This window comes from Bufo gargarizans, chromosome 4, assembly GCF_014858855.1.
Source record: "Bufo gargarizans isolate SCDJY-AF-19 chromosome 4, ASM1485885v1, whole genome shotgun sequence".
Lineage (NCBI taxonomy): Eukaryota > Metazoa > Chordata > Amphibia > Anura > Bufonidae > Bufo > Bufo gargarizans.
In genome coordinates this window covers 399,174,516-399,197,652 of record NC_058083.1, presented here as the reverse complement: position 1 = coordinate 399,197,652, position 23,137 = coordinate 399,174,516, and the positions used below count along the sequence as shown (strand labels likewise).

Sequence of the window (23,137 nt, the reverse complement as noted above, 5' to 3'; positions counted from 1 at the left end):
AAATACACAAGGTATAGGACCATAATCACAGGCAACCTGTGGCCAGCAGGCTGCCTGTTAAATAGGGGAGAGAAGGAGTCATGTGACGTGGCCAGCGTCACATGACTCATCCCCTGCATACAGCTGAGCGACGAGTGCCCAGTTCAGAACTCATACTCCTCACAGTAACCATGGGAGCGGAGGACGCCCTCCCCACCCCCCATTGCTCTGGAGACAAGGACACAGCGCACGTTGTCGCTCCGAACTTATGGCAGGGCGCCGGCGGCACTGAAGGGAAGGCGTGCAAAGCCGACCCCTGTGACAGTCTTAACATCATCATCCACCTTATGAAACACTAATTGCTGTTCCCCACCGTCATCTTCTGACTGTGGATGCTCAAGAGTTTGGGAATCAGTGCACAAGATCTCCTCGTGTCCCTCTTTAAGAGGGCTTGGCGAGAGGCCCAAATCAAGAAATGGCGCTGAAAAGAGCTCCTCGGAATATCACTATCAATATAAGGGATAACTTGTTTGCCAAGACTCTCCGTGGTGGTAGGAAGGAGGATCAGGGTGAAAATTCTGTTGACCAGACTCTTGTCTACTGAGACTGGACTTTGTAGAAGACAGGGTGGTGCTTAACCAACTGGAAGCATTATCTGCTGCAATACAACGGACCACCTGGTCGCACTGGTGTGACTTTGAGAGTGGTGTCCTGCGCTGCCCTGCAAACTGGGACATAAGCTAGGATGCACAAACGTTTTACAGGAGATGTAGCACAGGTAATGTTTTTGTCACCAGCGGCTATGAAAAAATTTGACTGAATGTCACAGATATTTAGGATGCACTAATGTAACACAACAGATGTTGCAAAGGTTGTGTCACTGTCAGCAGCGGCCAAACAATCGCACACAATTTAGCGCAGGTTGCGCTAATAATACATATTGCAGCCAGATAAAACAATAGTCCTTGAAAGGACTTTTGGGTCTCTAACACATTTCAACACTAAACAATTCCTGTCCCTACACTATCTTTCTTTTCTGCTGCAGCTCTCCCTGACTAAGACTGAGCCGAAGAACGTGTCATCGGGTGCTATATAGCACTCAATGACGCTTTTCAGCCAGCCAATCACTGTAATGCCAGTAACCAACATGGCCACAGCATTACAATGAGGGCCAGTACTTTCCTGCCCATTTATTGGCTGCATAGCTGCCAACAAACATGCGATTAGGAGAGTGAAAACGGTGATCGTCCGAGCATGCTCGCCCAACACTAGCCACCATCTTGTGCTGTATGACCCTGCTGATGCTCCCCCTCCCCACTCTGTCATGGGGCAACTATTGTCACTGTCGATGCTGGTGCCTCCCCTCCCCAATCTGTTATGGGGCCACTATTGTCACTTTTACTGCCTCTGCTGTTGGCACTCATACCCACTCTAGAATGGGGCCACTATTGTCTCTGTTTGTCCATGTAGAGATCACCATTTATTTTTTTGTTCTTTTTCTCCATCAGAAGAACCAACAAAAATAAAGTGGATCTTGTATTTTGAGCATACTTAATGCCTCTTTCACACAGTTAATATTTGATCAGAAGTTCTGAGCCAAAAGCAGGAGTGGGTCCAAAAAACTAAAGAAATGCAAATATTTCCATTACATTTTATCTCTGTTTTGGCCCTACTCCTGTTTTTGGTTTACAAATACTGATGCTAAATACTGACCAAATACTAACCGTGTGAAAAAAGCCATTAAAGTCCTGCATGCAGGACTTCTTTACTTGTTAAAAAACGAATTTCAAACATAAATGGCCCAAACGGATGCAAATGGCTCATAAGGTTTGTCAGTATTCTGCATTATTATATGATCGGTATTTATAAGCCAAAGCAGGAGTGGGTCCAGAACACAGAAGAGATACAAATATTTATTTTATACTTTAGCTCTGTTTTGGACCCACTCCTGGTTTTGGCTTACAATTACTGATCAAATACCGACTGTCTGAAAGATGCTTTATGGATGCTCAAAATATAGGCTTCTGGAGGATCAGAAGAACAGAAGAATAAGCAGTGATGTGACCACAGCCTTACTGCCACTGCTGCTGCCACCCTCCACACTCTATCATGGGGCCACTACTGTCACTGTTATTGCCACTGCTGCTGCCCCCACTTTGTCATGGGGCCACTATTGTCACTCTTACTGCCACTGCTGATGCCACCAGCCCCACTTTGTCATGGGCCTACTATTGTCACTGTTAGTGCCACTGCTGCTGCTGACAGCTAACAGAAGAGATTAAAAAGCATGTGTTTGGACTGCCACAACATGCATTAAAATAACTTTTTTTGCCTCCACTTTATTAGTGCTTCCTCTATTTCTTTATTTTGTGCCACTAAGGAGCCATTGCACTGCAGGGGTGCACACAGGGTTTTTGCTTTACTGAAGGGTGCTGTATGCTTTTGTTTTTGTTTAACAGAAGGGATTAGCTATAGATTTTAGTGCACTGCAAGCCTTCACACTGAGATTGGGCCACCAAGTGGGATGAATATGATTAGACAGTGTGGACTGGTTATACATTTATTGCGATTTGTGATAAATTAATTTGTTACAAATCAAATTTCTTGTTGAAGTTCAGCGAATCTGTCAAATGGAATTGTTCAAAACTTTGCTCATCTCTAGTGGCCAGGATACAGCAAACCAAGGAGGAGAAGATTTAACCAGAAGATGGGACAGAAGTCAAAAGCAGGAGGTCAAACTGCATGTACCAGGCAATAAATACAAAGGAGCAAGATGAAGGTGAAATCTAGAGATAAAGCAAAGATCAGGGTCAAAACAATGATTAGCTACCTTAGACAGAATGTGCCTTAGTTGACAGGCAAAGGAGGTACAAACAAATCTCTTTTTACACCTGCTGCCAGGAACCTTATGTCATCATAGCAGTCCGGTTGTCATGGAAACCTGAAAAGACTTGCGGTTGGGAGCAAGGATGCAGAAGCTGCAGGCAAACAGGTGCTGGGTCTGGGAGAGCTGAGTAACAAATGAGTAACAAGTCCTGGTCTAAAATGCAAAAACACATGCTTGAAGTGTGTATATTTTTGTTGGGGAACATTTTGAGGATTTTGGGGGGTTTGGTAAAAATCATCAGTACAAATTAGGCTAAATAAATTAGATTATGGCTTCTGTCAGTACGGTGACTTTGGAATTAAATACATCTGTGCTTCTTGAATTGTTTCACTTAGACATAACAGTAACACAGTAATTAACTTTTTGAGCAACGCAATGTTATCTTCACCAGGACTTCGGATTCCCTTCCTAGAGATAAATTATATACCATGTGATTATTCAAAGAAATGTACTTGAGGTCAGACATTTTCTGGTCTGTTAATATTGTATGCAGCTTGCAATGCAGTGTTGTGGTTTTGAATAATTGAACAGCCTACCCCAGTAATATAGAAATAGACATATTTTAGGCATACAAATACAAATTGATAGAACATTATATTAACCTTCTGCAGTAAAGTCTCATAAATCCCAAAATAAGTTGCTTGTTGTTTTCATAAATTACTATTATTTCAATAATAATATGTCATACTTTTTGCTTTTATCTTGCTGCCTCTATAATCAAAATCGCTGTATAAAATTATATAAAATGTTGTTTCCATTTTGCAACTTTATAACTAGAGCTGAGAAAATGTTTAAAAAATTCGATTCAGCCGGAAAGCTGAATTTTGGGAAAAAAATTGTTTTGATTCTAATTTATTTGTGGCAAATGTTGTTAAAAAATTGCTATTTCCTGGCTGCAGAGATCCTTTATAGTGGTGTAGAACACTGTGCCTTGTAGTAACACGCATAGGGAGTCTGCTGTGGTAGTGAAATAATACTGTGAGTCAGTATGACATGGAGATGACAGGTGTCACTCTTAGAATCACTGCACACTTCACTTATTTGGGCAGTCACATGGCCAAAACTGACCAAATAACTAAAGTATGAACTCAGCCTTACAGGTCGATGTTAGCGCCAAGAAGACGTGCACTCCTGTTACACTGTCGTCAGCTGATTCCACATAGATGTCTACAGAACCTGTTCTATTAAACGCTTATTCAAGTAGAGCCGACCGACAGAGTGGAGACGGTGTCAGCAGTAAGTTTGTGTTGAAGTCACTGATTATTTTGCCCTTCCTCTGAAAAAAACGGATCCTTTCTGTTGAGCATCCGCCTTCCCATGGTCAGCATTTGGTCAGTAATCCATCAGCATTGCTAATGCCCAAAAAAACAGGAGTGGATCGAAAACAGAGATCACACGTGAATGGAATATTTGCATGTCTTCTGTGTTTTGTACCCACTCCTGCTTTTGGCTACCAAATCACAAGCCAATCCGTTGTGCAGTGTAATCGATGTAATATAGTACCCGGATGTTCTCCTGTTAGCAGTAATCAATATAGCTATGATATAATGTGTAGCCAATCTGATAATCAGTGTAACGGTCTGACTGTTACTTAACTTGTTAGTAACAAACAATGTAGCCGCAAGGTATTACGTCACCAATCCTGTAGATGGTGATGCTGGGATAGCTGAACATCAATCAGATTACATAGGTAAGTATGTCTACTCGTTTGTATGGTTCCTCATACAGAAGTCAGCCTCTCAGAATCATGACTCGCTTCCCAATTGCGCTGTATCTGTGTTGGTAATACGCTGACTTCCTGTGTGGCATCCCACATGGTCAGGAGATATCGCATTCAACAGCCGTAGAAGGAATGATTGCGCATGTAATGGAGCGTGGGCAGTTCTGGATTCTCAAGGCTGTTACAGAGGTACGATACCCCTAAAGGATATGGTGAGCGTCAATTCACTGCAGTTAACTTGTGACCAAACGCGTTTGTGAACTACGTGTTTCTTCCTCAGTGTCCTGCAGTGAATCGATCATTCATTTTAAGCAGTATTCCTTCATTAGGGGGAGGCGTCCTTCTGAAATCCAAGATTTGATAAAGCCTGGCCTGGATATTATTTCCTTTGTCTATAATCGAAATGCCAAAAACTCACTGAAAAAAGTGGCCTAAATGGGTGGAAATGCTCCAAACCCAGACACTGTAGTGTGTCTATAACCGGGGGAGCAATTCCACCGCATGTGGTCCGCAGATGACGGCAATCCCCAGCAAAAAATGCGTACAATGGAGAATGCCGGGGCGGACCGCATGGACCACAAGGACATCTTACACAAAATGATACATTGTGCAGATGGAAAAATATATATAAACACAAATCACTGCAGAAAATGCACCAAAATGATACGCAACTGACAATACTAGCTAATTCCTCAAACCTATGTTAAAAGCAGAGAACTTTGCCAATATCTTCCAGTCAGGAACATATCGGATCCCCTCATGCACCACGTCACGGTGTCTCAGCAAGCATGGGATCCTATCACTCAACTGCCCGTGGTGTGTGAACAGGGTATGACCAGTGCTAGAAACCAACTCACAGCCATACTCTCACATGCCTTCATAGTGGTATCACCAATGCACTGAGGTAGATTAAAGCTGTGAACCGCACCCACAACAGACCATGTGACACAGAAGCTACCAGGTGCAAAAGAACGCTACCACCACAATGAAATGGCACATTCCATATACATAAAGACCAAAACTCACTTACAAAAGTGGCCTAAACGGGTGGAAATGCTCCAAACCCAGACACTGTAGCGTGTCTATAACCGAGGGAGCAATTCCTCTGCATGCGGTCCGCAGGCAACAGCAATCCCCAGCAAAAAATGACTGACTGAATGATATTGGCAAAGTTTTCAGCTTTTAACATTGGCTTGAGGAATTAGCTAGTATTGTCAGTTGCGTATGTTCCCTAATACATAAAGGGAACATACTTTTTAAAATTATTTTATTTCATTATTATTGATGGTATAGTATAAGAATGGATACATGATAATGATGATCGTCTTGTAAACGTTATAGTATACAGATACGACCAATTGTATTTCCAGTATTTGTTTTCACTATTATCTACATTCCTATTGTGAATCGCAATTATGCACTTTTCGATTACAGACATAGGAAATAATATCCAGTCCAGGCTTTATCAAATCTTGGATTTCAGAAGGACGCCTTCACCTAATGATGGAATACTGCATAAAATAAAGGCATCAATCTATTCAGTGCAGGCCACTGAGGAAGGAATACGTACGGTAGTTCCAAAATGAGTTTGGTCACAAGTAGTGATGGACGAACATTGGCCAGGATGTTTTTGCGAACGTGAACGCGCGTTCGCGATCAAATTTTCATGAACCGCGCGTTCGCAGTAAATACTTCTAGTAAATACTTACTAGAAGTGTACAAATAGTCCCACAACATGGACAGTGACATAACAGAGGGGAATCAATGGCAAAAAGTCACACATAAAAAAATTGTATTTTAAATAGGGGCCATTTTTATTCGTCTTAAAGGGAAACTCATAAAAAATATGCCCTGCTGGAGCCTAGAAAAATATTATTTTTGGGCACGGGAGTACGGGCCACAAAAATTAGACATTCACCTGACAGCAAAGAACAAGTTATCATGTGGCTGGACACACCACTGACATTAGAGATCTCGGAGTAGGCAGCAACAGCGGGGACCACCCTCCTTGGGCTGATCTGGGTTCTGTCGTCAGACCGCTGGATGGCGGCCGTTGCTACCTCCTCTTCCTCATCCGATGCCAAGAATGGCTGTGCATCGGTAAAGTCTGGGAATGGATGGGAAAACAATTCCTCTGACTTGAGTGGAGGAGCTATGGTGGTGGTGATGTCTTTGGGAGTGCACACAGTAGAGAGTGAGGAGGGTGCAGATACAGAGGATGAGGAGGGTTCAGAAGTGGAAGGATGAGTGAGCCACTCAACCAACTCTGGTGCGTCCTTTGATGTAAATCCACGCACCTTTTCCATCTTCCCACTTAGGCTTCGGCCTGGTGCACCTGCCCAAACCCTACCACCCCTGTGTAACGGCCTGCCTCTTCCTCTGCCTGCAATTTTCAAAATGACCCTGTGCCAAAGTCCCTAGACATGAGCAGTATTTGTGGGAGGTATATCGCAGGCCTCAATCTGTATTTTGTGGAAGCTGGTTTATCAAACCCCTTAATCAGTATTTTGTGGAAGCAGGTATATTGCACCCCTCAATCAGAATTTTGTGGAAGCAGGTATATAGAACACCTGAATCAATATTTTGTGGAAGCAGGTATATCGCACCCCTCAATCTGTATTTTGTGGAAGCAGGTATATCAAACCCCTTAATCAGTATTTTGTGGAAGCAGGTATAGCCACCCCTCAATCAGTATTTTGTAGAAGCAGGTATATAGAACCACTTAATCAGTATTTTGTAGAGACAGGTATATCGCACCCTTTAATCAGTATTTTGTGGAGACAGGTATATAGAACCCCTGAATTAATATTTGGTGGAAGCAGTAATATCGCACCCCTCAATAAGTATTTTGTCGAAGCCGGTGTATCGCAGGCCTCAATAAATATTTGGTGGAAGCAGGTATATCGCAACCCCTTAATCAGTATTTTGTGGAAGCAGGTATATAGAACCCCTTAATCAGTATTTTGTAGAAGCAGGTATATCGCACCCTTCAATCAGTATTTTGTGGAAGCAGGTATATCAAATCCCTCAATTAGTTTTTTTGGGGGCAACAAGTATGTCACACCCATTGCAAATTGTTGTTCCAATAATGCTTGTCACTCTATATACCTGCGGTATCGCAGCAGAACCGCACACAACTGCTGCACAATACAAATGCACTATAATATACTTTCTAACATAGAAAGTATATTATAGTGCATTTGTATTGTGCAGCAGTTGTGTGAGTTGGAGGTGGTGGCAGCATCAGGAGGAGGCCACAGAGTGGCACAATAACAGTGTGAAGGTGGCTACAGCATCAGGAGAACACAGAGTGGCAAGGTGACATACCGTAGTGGTGGAAGCAGCATCAGGAGGCCACAGGGTGGCTAAGTGACATAGTTTGGAGGTGGCAGCAGCATCAGGAGGCCACAGAGTGGCAAGGTGACATAGTGTGGAGGTGGAAGCAGCATCAGAAAACCACAGAGTTGCAAGGTGACATAATGTGGAGGTGGCAGCAGCATGAGGAGAACACAGAAAGGCAAGGTGACATAGTGTGGAGGTGGCAGCAGCAGCATGAAGAGGTCACAGGGTGGCAAGGTAACATAGTGTGGAGGTGGCAGCAGCATCAGAAGACCACAGAGTGGCAAAGTGACATAGTGTGGAGGTGACAGCAGCATGAAGAGACCACAGAATGCCAAGGTGACAGTGTGGCAGCAGCATGAGGAGATTGCAAAGTGGCAAGGTGACATAGTGTGGAGGTGGCAGCAGCATCATAAGGCCACAGAGTGACAAGGTGACATAGTGTGGAGGTGGCAGCACCATTATCAGACCTCAAAGTTGCAAGGTGACATAGTGTGGAGGTGGCAGCAGCATCAGGAGACCACAGAGTGACAGAGTGGGGAGGTGGGTGGCAATACTAGTACCAGCTGAAGATGGTGGGTGAAAGAAGGAGCACTTGGCATCAGATGTGTGGCATCAGGCGGGTGGAAGCATCAGCATAGCTGAGGCAGGTAGCCAGAAGAAACCGGTATCTTTTGTCAAAGTATTGGTGTGGCATCATGGATGATCTAGTCTGATGCATCAGGCATTGGTGGGTGGAAATCCTGGCTGATCCACGCCTGATTCATCTTAAGACAAATGTCAGTCTCTCCACATTTTGGGTGGGCAGGTGTGTTCTTCTTGGGGTAACTAAAATGGCCCCTGTCGCACTAAACACCCGCCCTGATGCCACACTACTGGCCGAGCAGTACAGCTTTTCCAGGGCAAACTCTGCCAGTTGCGGCCACAAATCCAGTTTGGCTGCCCAGTAGTCAAGCAGATCTTAAATGATGGCTGGCAGGATGCACTCCAAGTATTTCACCACCTGCTGGTTCAGGTTCTGCTCTAGGTCTAGCTGCTGGTGAGTAATTTCTTCACTATGCAGGTGAAGAAATCTGCTCATCAGCAACTCTAGACTGATGGAGCTGGTACTGCTCCTGCCACCCCACCCCTCCCTAGTAGCCATAGCAGTGGAACGTGAGCGCAGAGGGCCCCCCCCCCAGTCAGACCTGCGAGAGGATGGACGATGGGGCAGATATGCAGGGGCCAACTGACTAAATAGGACGTCTCTATAGTAGTTCAGTCTGTCCTCCCTCTCAACAGGTGTAAAAAAGGCCCCCATTTTTGACTAGTAGCGAGGGTCCAACAAGGTGGAGAGCCAGAAGTCATCCCACTGCCGAATAGTGACAATTCAGCTGTCACTACGCAAGCAAGCATGAATCGGGCCATTTGTGCAAGTGGGACTCCCTGCCTCCATCTCCACTGCTTATTGCCATAGTGTGTCTGGGTCCTCTGACTCTTCTTCCTCATCGCCCTGTAGCTCCTCTGGCTGCTCCTCCTTCTCTCCTGTCACCTGTGTAGAAAAACCACACATTTCGCTACACATTGCTTCTGCTCCTCCTCCTCCAGTTCTGCCCCACAGGGCTCATGTGGCCATGAGATCTAGGTGAGATCTAGGCGCCACGTCTCCAGTCCTCTGACCAGCCAGATTTACCAGCATCTGTTCCAGGACATGAAGCAGTGGAATGACATTGTTTATCCCGTAGTCCTGGCGACTGACAAATAACGTGACCTCCTCAAAGGACCTGAGCAATCGGCAGGTGTCATGCATGAGCTGCCACTCGCTGACATCAATGTTACACAGGGGAGTACTCCTGTCTGCTTGGATCATCAATAAATCGTTTATGGCCTTTCTCTGTTCGTACAGTCGGTCCAACATATGGAGGGTGGAATTCCAACGGGTGGAAACGTTGCATATCAGCCTATGTCGGTGGATGCCGTTATGCCGCTGCAGCTCAAGGAGGGTGTGCTTTGCGATGAACGAGTGGCTGAAGTGCATGCAAAGTTTCCCGGCCATCTTTACGATGTCTTGCAAATGGGTGGAACCGTTTGACAACCAGATTGAACACGCGTGCGATGAAGGGCGCATGGCTCGGCCCTCCTTGAAGCAGCACCGACACTATGTTCATGTGCATGAACCCTAAGGCCTCATGCACACGACAGTTGTTTTTTGCGTCCGCAAATTGTGCATCCGCAAAACAAAAAACGGATGCGGCATCCGTTTTTTTGGGAGGATCCATTTTTTTCCACAGATCCCTTGTAATAAATGCCTATCGTTGTCCGCAAATGTGAAAAAAGTAGGACATGCACAATTTTTTTTTTGCAGACTCCAAAAAACATAAATAGGTTAATTTGGAATTAAGATTTCCAGCCCCAATGTGGACAGATTGGCAACAATCTGAATTTAGGATTTTAGGTTTTTCTGACAATAGAGCTAATGTTGATCAAAAGTGGAGCTTCATTCAACAGCAATGTCTCTCAACCAGTAGCTCTCCAGCTGTTGCAAAACTGCAACTCCCATCATGCCATGACAGCCTGCATCTATCAGGGAATGATGGAAATTGTAGTTTTGCAACATCTGGAGAACATCAGGTTCAAGATCCCTTCTCTACATCAACAAGCATTATTGTGTTGCATATGGACGTAGTTAACGCACTGGAGTTGTTTTTAAGGATGTATTATAAGAAACCTCTGCTACCGTACCACTGCTAAACACCGTCATGCATTTTATTCATTCATAAAATAAATCATTGAACAAGTTTTATTTCCTTTTTGCAAAACAAGGATTTCATGCTTTGTACACAACACTTTTAAAAAAGCAATAGGGATTAGTCATCTGAAAAATTAGTATTTTTTGCCTAACAGCCTAGCAAAAATATGACAGAAAATGCAAGCACTTTTCTGGCAAATTAAATTTCAGCTTCCATTATTAATTGGCTCAATATATCACCTGGCTAAATTGCACAAGAAATCCTTTTATCAACTGCTTCAGGAAAGGAGCACATGTGGGATGATATACTGAATATATCCCCAAGAACCTTCTTTATATTCAGCTAGCCGATTTCAAATAGCAAAAAAATAATATTTACTACGTAACATGCATCTGTCTTATTTTACTGCTCAAAATGCATTGACAGAAAACAGCTGTATACCTGTTATGTAGATAATGCAAAATCAGATAGACAAAATGTAATTGACTTTTCTCTGTAGTTAGTCTTGCAATTTGTGCTGGTTCATAAACGATGATACCGGACAATTCACTTTTTTCTGATGCCCATAAATCTGTATTGAACATTGCGCTCAGTAATTACGGTTATCATGCTGTATTGACTCTGGATCTATTTTAAGCCAGAAACAGTGAAATATAGTAAAGGAATTTTATTCTGAGATGAAAAACTAGATAATGCATTGGCATAAATAGGAAATGAAAATAGTAAAGCTATTGTATGTCAATTTGGAGTTAATAATGCTACAGATTGTAAGGGTGAAGTGCAAGGAAAAGAAGCAAAAAGAACATAGTTCATGGTTAACACTAATCTGTTAATGGATCATGGCAGAGTGGGCTGCATTTTGGTGTAAAAGCACAGCATTAATATGACCTTCGGGCATTAGAAATTTCAGGGCCAGATGCAGATAAATGGTTAGGAGTGTCCTTAACATGTCAGCTGAGCACCGTACCCATTTAACTGGGGTGTATTTTTTTCTGCCACTCCTCAATGTACTCCAACCTCTTAAATGAACTCAATAGGAGATGCATAAATTCCTACACAGTGAGCGCTCACTGGTGGTGACTTTATGTTTCTACAGCTGCTTCTCTCAAACAGTGAGCTGTGGGTGAAACCATAATTTTGTCAGATCCCTGACAACAGTACCTCTCCGGGGTCTCTTTGTGCTAACCTAGAGGAAAGAAAGTTTTAGAGGTCTGCAAAGTTGAGCCTGAAGGTTTGGAGGATCCTTATTGCTGTCATTCTCTAACCTTACAAACAGCAAAAGAGTTCCATATTGAAGGTCTCTTCAGAGATAGACATATTAAAGATAATGCAAGACAAAGCTAAAAAGGGCTTTCTCACTCAATATGAACTCAATATAATGCAAATTCTAAAACCTGGATCCAGGAATTAAAATCTTTTGTTTTACTATTTTCTGGTGGTAATTCTCATCTTCACAATTTTCTAAACATAGGAACCACACAGCATCACTGCAAGTCTCAAACCTAACAAACCATTATTAGCTATTGGCCAGTAAAGGTAAATCCTCTGAATGTATCACTGGCCAAGAGACCTATTCTGACTTTAAGTTTGGGGCTACATGGTCACATGTGTTGCGTGACCAGAAGAATGTCAAATTGCAACATGACATGTAATGTCTATGAAGTCTTAGGCCTCGTTCACACTTCAGTGTTTGGTCAGTGATTTCCATCAGTGATTTGTGAGCCAAAACCAGAAGTGGAGCCTCCACAGACATGAGGTAGAAGGGAAAGATCTGCTCCTGTTCTGTGTTTAGAGTTGCACCTGGTTTTGGCTCACAAATCACTGATGGAAATCACTGACTAAACACTGAAGTGTGAACGAGGCCTTAATGTGGCATGTAACCTGCCGTGATGCAACTGTCACAAAGGATCCAACAGTAACCTTTCTGTGGTTTGGCTGTTTTTAATTGCAGCTGTAAAATAGTTGATAGATGGCAAGTTACAGACAAGTCATACAAATGTTTTTGGATGTGCCACTTTTTCTAATATTTGCTGTTGTCTAACACATTTTGCCAAGATTTAGACTAGGGCTACATGCTACACGCGCAACAAAATGGGTAGCACTACATTGCAACATGTGTCAAGCAACATTTATTGTAATGATAGTCTATGATGTTGCACTGCGACATCTATGATGTTGACGAAGTGGAATTCGATCCCAATTTCCTAGCACTTAGTGTTAATGAATGGCGATTTTTTTTCTAAAATGGCTGCTGCACATGTTAGGAGATGGAGCAAAGAACTCAGGGAACAAGGGATCACCCACAATACCTTGCATGCAGCCAATCAGAAGCCAACCCTATAAATAGCCTCAGCCATCTTTGATTCAGCCATTTTCCAGTGTACTTAGTGCAGGGAGAGACGTCAGCAGGCGCTAGGGAAAGTGCTAGAAAAGATTTCATTGTGCTAAAAAACTATTTACAAGTGCAGGGAAAGATTATCCAAGGTGTAGGGAAAGGATAGGGAGGAATCATTCCACAGCATTTATGTTGAGCAGGGTTAAAGGGAACCTGTCATGTGGATATTTGATTATAATCTAACTAACTATATACAATCATTAACTACTAAAAAGTGCCTTAGATGTATTCACTTACTGGTGTGACAGATGGTTACCTCATAATATACACACAAAGATGCCGCATGCTAATGAGCTGATTCGAGTCCGGCGTGAGGTCATCGAGTCCAGCGCAATGGCGGATCCAGGGGGGGGGGGCAACAGGGCAATTGCCCCCCCCCCCCCCGAGAATCCCTCCCCTCCGCCGCTGCGACGGGTCTCACACACACTGTCAAATTCAAACTTCTTCATTCAGACTTCAGACTAACTACTAGTGTAGCGCAGCGCAGCGCAGGTTGCGCATGCGCAGCAGGCAGGTCTGACTCACTGGCCGGAGCAGCAGCTGCGGGGCGCGGGGCGGACGGCAATGTCTGGTGGCGTCTCTAGCTCTACTCTGCAATGTCAAGAAGCAGGGTAGGCTACGTCACTCACTTTGTCACCGGCAAGCGGCAGCGCCTGCTCCTCCGGCTCCTCCTGCTTCATTAATAAAGTGGGAGGAGCTCGAGCTGGCGAGTGACACAGTGAGTGACGTGACTTGCGTGCCTGCTACGGCAGCAGCTACGCTCTGCGTCAACGGCCAGCCACCAGTTTATAACTTTATTCTAGTAGTGAAGTGACTTGTGACTGTGAGGACTCTCAGGACTGAGGAGTGGAGTCAGTCACTTGAGTGGTAGGTGGGGTTAAGGGGAAGTCTATGGCAAATATATATGTCAAACAGGTGCTGGGGACATCAAAAAAAGAAGAAACGTATTGTTTTAAGTAGTGATCCATTTAACAGACTACAATATATAGAATCATTAGCCACTGCTCGTTTGCTGGCTTGTTATGTACTGAAGACTGCTATATGAAAATACTAAGGGCGAGGCAATAGCAAGGTACCTAAGTGGCAAATCTTCCATCTACAAAGTGTATTACTCCACAGTTCATAAAAGTCAGTATAATTAGTAAAAAATGTATCTGAGATGTATGTGTGTAAGAATAGGTTCACATCTGCACTAGTGAATTCTGGTAGCCTGTTCTGAAGTTACTGTATTCAGCATAGCCGAATACCTATTGACTATAAAGGGAACCATCATGGATCCAGGGGGTTTCTGGCACAAATGCCAGCTTTTGGGACAGGCAAATACCATTACCATTGCGTGCAAGTGGTGTTTGTGTGGCAGAAAGCTGGCGTTTATGCCAGAATTCCACTGGATTCCTATCAGATCTCATTGTAGTTGATGGAGATCCGGCAATTCCAGTAGTCACCGGAACAAACTACTGAAGTTCAATAGCTCAGATGTGAACCTACCCTAAGCATTCATGTAGTGAGAGACTGTGAGTCGGAGATGGAGTCCAGACTGTGAGACAGTACTACTAGTCTTGAGTAAATTAGAAGACTAGTACCGGCAGTATTAGTAAGTAGTGAAGGGTCCGTCAGTCAGCCGCAGCGTCAGTGAAATCAAAAGCCTTAGGCCGAATGTACACGGCCGTTTTTCACGGCCATGAGCAGTCTGTGGAACCGCGGCCTGGGGATTCCTGCTGAGAGCAGGAGCGCACGGCGTCATTGGTTGCTATGATGCAGTGCGCTCCCTAGCAACCAATGACGCCGGACCGCACATCGCCGGCACTTAATAGAAAATGCCTATTCTTGTCTGCAATTGCGGACAAGAATAGGACATGTTCTATTTTTTTTCGGGATCGGAATTGCGGACCAGGAAGTGCGGATCCGCGATAGAAATGAATGGGTCCGCAAATCCATTCCACAAAATGAGGAACGAAATTGCGGACGTGTGAATGGACCCTTAAAGGGGTACTGCACTTTGTTTAAACTGATGATCTATCCTCTGGATAGATCATCAGCATCTGACTGGTGGGGGTCCGACACCCGGGACCCCCGCCGATCAGCTGTTTGAGAAGGCAGTGGCTCTCCAGCAGCGCCGCGGCCTTCTCACTGTTTACCGCAGGCCGAGTGACGTCACAACTTGTATCAACTGGCCTGGGCATGGCGCCATGGCTATGCTCCGTTCACTTGAATGTTTAGGAAAAGAGACCTGTTATGAGGCTGTTGTATTATATCTATAATGAATACATCCGTGGCAAGCTTTACAGTTCTATTGTAGATAAAAGGTGGCCACTGATTTCTATTTTAATTTTTAGGATAATGGGATGCTAGTGCTACGAATTGTAACTTACACAGACCCACACCAGCATTGTGCAGTGTACTCAGGAGGTCGGTGATGCTTTCTCTGTGTCACTGCTATAAGTCAGTGAGTAAGTTACCCCCAGGGCTGGCTTAATTGGAATGTTCTGCTTTTCAGGCTCCTCAGACACTGTGACCTACTTGGAGTAAAAGGAAAAGACATCCTGTATGTCGGGGACCACATCCTTAGAGAAATTTTGAAATCCCAAAAAAGGCAGGGCTGGAGAACGTTTCTAGTTGTGCCTGAACTGGCCAAAGAGCTCAACGTCTGGACTTAGAAGAGTTGGGAGTACCTTCCTGCCTAGAGAGGCTTTCACAGATTGTGGTTTTACTTTTCTCTAGTGCAGGCATGCCCAACCTGTCGCCCTCCAGCTGCTGCAAAACTACAACTCCCAGCATTCTCAGACTGCCTACAACTATCAGCCTACAACAGGGCATGGTGGAAGTTGCAGTTTTACAACAGCTGGAGGGCCACAGGTTGGACATCCCTGCTTTAGTGTATTAAACCTAAAGGGGTTTTTACTCCATAGAGTTAGAGCCACTGACTGGCCATAGTCTAAAGCTTCAATTTGCATGTGGTCACGCCATCCATTAGGCCATAGTGACATTATGGCCTAATGGCCGGCTGTCACCACCAGACATCTGAGAAGCTCTGACAGATGTTCTTCAGAACCTCCTACTTGAGGTTTGTTTTGCTTTCGTTTTCTCATCTCGTTAGCCTCTCTCAGCTGTCATATAGTTGCACTGATTGCATCCCTTTAAATCCCTTCCCATACTGCATCACTTTGCGGTTTATACAACTTCTTGGAGTGTACTGATGCTAGAAGCTGTTACTACTGCATCCACAAGATAAGTCTGTTTTCTTTATTTCTGTTTGCCTGTGGGCTTGATCCTAGGTGACCCTGACTCCCTCCGTATTAAGTGTAGGTAGCGGGTGGGCGTGTCCCCTCACTATTATAGGGTGTTCAGGTGTCATACAGTCGAGGAACGAGGATATGCAATTTTCTACCATTGAGATTTTTGCATAGGCTGAGCAGTAAGGGAGAGAGCTAGGGCTCTTACAGGGCTTACCCTCCTGTTCCTTAGTTTTGGATCAAGTCAGTCGGATCTTCATTTGTGTCTTCTAGTTTTCTGTACACCTTCCGTGACACCGGCTTGACCATATGCAAATTGACTGTCACACTATAAGAGTTCACTAAAATGGCCCTAGCCCAGCCACTTTAGCACAATTCAAGTTGCCTTGCCAGCCTGAGCTTGCTATCAGTGAGCGACAGACTGTGGGGAGGGGGGGTTACCTTAAATTATCAAACCCGTTGTACCTAGACTGACCGATCTATTAAACACAGATGTTAAATGAGCTTTAATTGATATCTGAAGTAGAGTGCAAGCTTTTTTGGCAAAATTAATTACATTAGAAGGCTAGCTTTATTGTGCTTTAAACAAGTTACTTTAATGCTATTGCATTTATTTATCATGATATAACATAATGGATGTAGGCATGATGTCCTAGCAAGCCAATTACAATTATTTTACAAGGTGTGCTCTTTTGTGATTTAATTGTAGAAAGCGCAAAATGAGCCAGAAAAGGGTGAATAGCAGGACTATAGATTCCTTCTTCAGTACTAGCGCAAAAAAATCAACAGGAGCACAGCCTGTACTAGAAAGCACTTCAACTATAGAAACTGACACTAGTCTCCCTTCGTGTTCTGGTACACAGTCACGCGTAGAGCCAATACCTTGTCAAACGGATTCTGTGTTGCCACTGTCTGTTGATACCCCACCTCAAACAGCCAGTATCCTAATGAATGACATTGGCACACATCTTGGGAAAACAATTAATGACTTCACCAAATGCTTGTTACTGGAAAATCCATGGCAACCTCCTCCTGGATATGAGCTTCCTTTCTCTGTTCAGAACACTACTTCCAAAAATGGAGAAACTCGTACAATCAAACGATACTTGTCAAAACAACATATTGACAGTTTTCCTTGGATAGTATATTCAGCTGTTAAGAAGGGTTTGTTCTGCAAGTACTGTGCGTTGTTTGCACAACATCGTAAAGGTGGTCATAACAAAGGCATGGCACTTGGAAAATTGGTAACTGAGCCCCTTACGAATTTTAAAAAGCTTAAGGGTAAGGAAGGAGATTTGGAAGTCCATGCAAGACTAGTTTATCACCAGGAGAGTGTAACCGAAGGAAAAGCATTTTTAAAAACCTACCATTCCCCTGACAATGAAATTGTCAATCAAATAAATTCACATCGTCTTCAGAAGGTGAAGGAGAACCAAGAGCGAATTCATCCTATCATTGAGTCCATTATATTCTTGGGTAGACAAACTATACCTCTACGTGGCCACCGAGATGATGGTGCATTAATGGATGACTCCACTCCGGACGTGAATGAAGGGAACTTTCGGGAATTGCTGAGATACCGTGTTGCATCTGGAGACAAAATGTTAGAGAAGCACCTCCTTACTGCATCTTCACGTGCTACGTACATTTCAAAATCCACACAAAATGATTTAATCAAGTGTTGTGGTGATGAAATCTGCAATATAATTGTTGGTAAAATTAAAGAGGCTTGCTATTTTAGTGTAATATTTGATGAAACTACAGATATTTCACATATAGAACAGCTTTCACTTAACTTTAGTGTCTACAATGGATCTATTCGTGAAGATTTTATAAAATTCGTAGATGCCTATGAATTTGCAACTCAGAGTGAGTCCGGATTGGATAGTTCAGATTCAGAACTAAGGCTTACAGGACAGGTTTTAGGCCAGATGGTAATCCAGCTGATCAAAGACCTCTCCCTGGATATCACTCATTGTGTTGGCATTGGAACAGACAGTTGCAGTGTTATGTCTTCAGAGGTGGCTGGCGCTGTTTCAGAAATTATTAAAGCAGCACCCAACAGTTGCAGATGTCCTTGCTACAACCATTCTCTGAACAATTCAATTTCAAAGTCCTCACAAGTTTCAGCAGTTCGCAATGCAGTAGCAGTGGTCAAATCAACCATTTCATTTTTCAACCAGTCAGCAAAGCGAAATTTTGTTTTAAAGCAGGAGTTAGGCTCTCAACTGACCAGTCTTTGTGAAACTAGATGGGTAGAGCGCCATGATTCTCTTATAAGATTTCGAGATGAACTAGTTAAAGTGGTGAGTGCACTATCAGCAATATCTCAATGGAAATGCTCAAGCTCTAGTTCATCAGCCTCTACTCTCATCCATTCTTTGTGCAGTGCAGAATTTAAATTTTCCTTGATATCACTTATCAATGTTCTGAAAGTAACACTACCTCTTAGTCGTTTTCTTCAATCTCCAACACTTGATTTGACAAGCGCATCTGAATGTCTGAATGTCACAATGACAACCCTGGAGAATATGCGATATAACGCTGATCAGACCTTTTCCACTTTGCATATGGAGGCTACAGAATTGGCCTCAGAACTTGGAGTGGAACTAAAATTGCCACGTCTTGTAGAAAGACAAGTGCACAGATCAAATTACAATGCAGGATCATCTGAAGAATTCTACAGGAAATCTTTGTATATTCCTTTGCTGGATAACATTATTAACAATATAAAAGCTCGTTTGCCAGAAAACTCAATGCAGTGTTTCCAGATTCAAATATTGATGCAACCCGTAATTGTAAAAATCAAAATTGAAACCATGGATCCTATTGCTGTCCACTCTTTATCAAACCGTTTCCACCCTCTTCTAGCTGATGGTAGCCTTAGGATAGTGGAGACATTACTTCAGGGAGAAATTTGTCTCTGGCTCACAAAGTGGAAAAGGGAGTTATCCCAAAACAATGAAATTCTACAAACAGTCCTTGAAGTTTTAGATGTGTGCGACAAGGACCTCTTTCCAACCATCAGAAGTTTACTTCTGATCTTAGCAACTCTACCTGTAAGCGTGGCCTCTGCAGAGAGATCATTCTCAACCCTCCGTCGTGTAAAAACATGGCTTCGGTCACGAATGTCAGAGGAAAGATTAAATGGATTGAGTTTGCTTTACATTCATAGAGATGTTCCTGTGAATACTGACCGAATAATTGAGCTATTTGCAAAGCAAGGAAAACGCAGAATTGATCTAATTCTGTAAATTATTCATGTTATTTAATGTACAAATGTGATGTGTCTGTTGCTTTTAGTGTTTGTAAAGTGACACTGTTATCAGTATATGTCTACCTTTTTACACATAATTGGGCATTGTGTGTTACTGTTTTGTCTGGGAATATTCTGTTCTATAATCGGTATACAAACTCCTGATGAAAAGGTCTCCAAAACTGTTAAATAAAGTTACATGTGGTTAAATATCACCTATTTGTTTGTAATTTTTAAAATCCGTAATTTGGAAAGATAAATGTGACTTTTTAAATCAGGTTAGAGCTGTACGATAGGTTAAATAAAATAGTCTGTTCTGTAAGCAACACATTATTTTCTGTCCGCCCCCACAAAACAATCTAGTAGTGCCCCTCCCGAGACCAGGCTCTGGATCCGCCATTGGTCCAGCGTATATTTAAGTCAGAGCTATAGCCACTCCCCTGCCTACTTGCTGCTGATTCCTATGGAAACAAACTGTCATTCAGCAGCAGGTGGGCGGGGAGAGTCAGGAGCTCATGAATATTCATGACTCATCATTATCAGCTGGAGCTTTTCATTACAAGATGTTGGCAGATTGACTGGTTCAATTAAAGAAAGTGACGCAGCATTTTGCTAAGACAATCAGTCACTTATTTATGTTACCCTTAGTTAGGACACCATAAAACTGGTGACAGGTTCCCTTTAAGTAGGGGAGGTTACAGCCTTGGTAATAGGAACAACTCTATTACACCTTGCTGCACTGACTGGGGATCCAAATTGCAATTATGCTGCTGCTTTAAGGTTTGCAATAGATGATACCTCTGTAATTCCAGCAAACCGTTGTCTTTATTGGGGTGCAAGTGCTGTGTGATACAGCTATTAACAGGGTGTATTACTAGGAAATATATCTTCGTCTTATTCGCTCTTGTGCAGTGCAGTTATATGTTCTAAAGCCTCTTTTGGAGTGTTTTAGTGGAAAAAGGAGCTTATTTGCCGTTCAGCATTGCAGTTATATGTTCTAAAGCCTTTTTTGGCGCGTATAAGTGGGAAAAATAATTATTTGTCGTTCGGAGGAACAGTTATATGTTCTAAAGCCTTTTTTGGCGTGTATTAGTGGCAAAAAAAGTATTATTTGCCGTTCAGCAGTGCAGTTACATGTTCTAAAGCCTTTTTTGGCATGTATAAGTGAGAAAAAAGGTCTTATTAGCCATTTTAAGGTGAAGTGAGAAAATTACAGCCCTATTTGGAGTGTATTAGTGGCAAAAAAAATATTATTTGCCTTAAGCGGTGCAGTTGTATTTTCTAAAACTTTTTTGGGCATGTATTAATGGCAAAAAAGTATGATTTGGAGTGTATTAATTTGATATAACAGTACGCTAGACAGAGAAGTGACAGGCTTTGCACAGGGGAGGGGCAGGGACCTAAATGTTTTGGGTGCGAGCACAAGTAATTGGGCGTGGCAGCAGGGTTCACTTTGAGAGGCCTGAGCTCCCAGTGTCATATAGCGGTCGAGTCTTGACCAGCAACCCAGCAGTTCTTGAATGGTTGACTCGGTCATCCACTTTGTCCCAAGTGACATCAGACACCCCCAGCCAAGAGTCAGTGGGTTCATCAGACACAACTCTTAGTTGGCATGGCCCAAGAGCAGGCACTGTGCCCTCACCTGTCCAGAACCTGCCTCTGTCCTTTTCTGTTTCCTCAGCCAGACAAGTATTATATGCTGTGGGCTCAGCTCCACTATACAGCGAGGATGAGCTACTAGAGGACAGTCAGCAGCTACTAGCCATCAAATCTTGAGGAGACATCGACCGCTTACTCCGGTAGGTGGGCAAGTAGTGATGAGGAGAGTGGTGTGGGAGCTGGTCGGTCAGACTCCTGGCTCAAAGACTGTTGAGCAGGACATCAGTGACGTGCAGACAGTAATAAATAATGAAGGCGGCGGTAGCAGTCAGTCAGTGCGGAGTGTTCGGGTTAAAATCACCTACTTGGCTGCGTGGAAGTTTTTTTGTTAAGCCGCCGGAGAAGGTGAACATGGCCATTTGCTGAATCTGTGGGCAAAAGTTGAAGCCTGGCCAGGGTGCCAATGCTGGCTTCACGAACCTGAGTCAACATATGCAGCGTCACCATAAAGTGACTTGGGAGAATCATGGCTCCAATTTGGTGGTCCATCCTGCCGCACCAACCGCTGCATCACCCAGTGGCACCCACCCGATTTCAGGCAGTCAATGCTCCACCACCTCAGCCGAAGGGAGCTGTCTGTCCTTTGCATCTTCTATCGGTCCTGATGCTCCTGCTCCTCACCCCCCTACTCCTCCTCATCAGTAATTCCATCAGCAATCAATCACCAAAGCAATTGCCAAGAGGCAATAGTATGCGTGCACTCATACAACGGCTCAGAAGCTGAGCATGCTCCTGGTCAAGTTGCTGGTGCCGCAGTCCCTCCCTTTCCAAATGGTGGACTCTGCACCTTTGAGAGAACTGATGGCTTGTGCCGAGCCGAGGTGGAGAGTCCCAAGCCATCATTTCTTTGCTAAAAAGGCAGTACCAGCCTTGCACACGTCCTTGAGCCTGTCGGTGTCTGCCAAAGTGCATGGCAGCGCCAACGTGTGGAGCTATACCTACGGTAAAGGACAATATATTTCCTTTACGGCCCACTGGGTAAATGTGGTTCCTGCCCAACCAAACCAGGAACTTGGCCAGGTAAGGCTGCCTCTGCCTCCACGTTTTCATGCCATTGGTCCTTTGACAATGTTCGCCTCTGCCTCCTCATCCTCCACGTGTGCTCAGCCTCCTCTGCAGGGACAATCCACAGTGCTCCTCCAGCATACCACATGTGCAGGGCACTGCAGTGTCATGCTGTTCTATACCTTATTTGCCTGGGCGAACGGATTCACACAAGGGAGGAACTGCTCCATGTCTTTCATCATGAAATCGAATCCTGTCTTTCTCTGCGACAACTCAAAATGGCTTCTTCTGGCTACCTGCCTCAGCTACTATTCTGATGCTGCCACACGCCTGATGCCACACGCCTGATGCCACACATCTGATGCCAAGTGCTCCTTCTTACACGGGTACTGTTATTGCCACCCACCTCCCCACTCTGTCATCATGTAACTCTGTGGTCTCCTGATGCTGTTGCCACCTCACCACTCTGGTCTCCTCATGCTGCCTCTGCCACCTCCACACTATGTAACCTTGCCAGTCTGTGGCCATCTCATGCTGCTGCTGCCACCTCCACACTATGTTACCTTGCCATTTTGTGGTCTCCTCATGCTGCTGATGCAACCTACACTCTGTCATTGTGGCACTTTGTGGTCTCCTCATGCTGCTGCCACCTCCATACTTATTATTAGTGCCATTCTGTGGCCTCCTCATGCTTCTGCTGCTGCCACCCCCTCACTATGTCACCTTGCCAGTCTTTGGCCTCCTCATGCTGCTGCTGCCACCTCCACACTCTGTTATTGTGCCAATCTTTGGTCTGTTCATGCTGCTGCCACCTCCACACTCTGTCATTGTGCCACTTTGTGGCTTACTCATGCTGCTGCCACCTCCACACTATGTTGCCTTGCCAGTCTGTCGCCTCTTCATGCTGCTGCCACCTCAACACTATGTAAATAAGC

The 23,137-nt window shown here is 44.1% G+C and overlaps 1 protein-coding gene across 1 annotated transcript; it reads left to right on the top strand.

Annotated features, from left to right (window-relative positions):
* Positions 1-17,229: 17,229 nt before the first annotated feature.
* LOC122935457 (52 kDa repressor of the inhibitor of the protein kinase-like) lies at positions 17,230-19,536 on the top strand. The gene has a single exon (XM_044291223.1). The coding sequence runs from the start codon at positions 17,230-17,232 to the stop codon at positions 19,534-19,536; it is 2,307 nt and encodes a 768-aa protein (XP_044147158.1).
* Positions 19,537-23,137: the final 3,601 nt, after the last annotated feature.

Excerpts from the sequence above, each read along its gene's own strand:
- LOC122935457 (XM_044291223.1), top strand. The coding sequence starts at position 17,230 with ATGAATGACATTGGCACACATCTTGGGAAAACAATTAATGACTTCACC.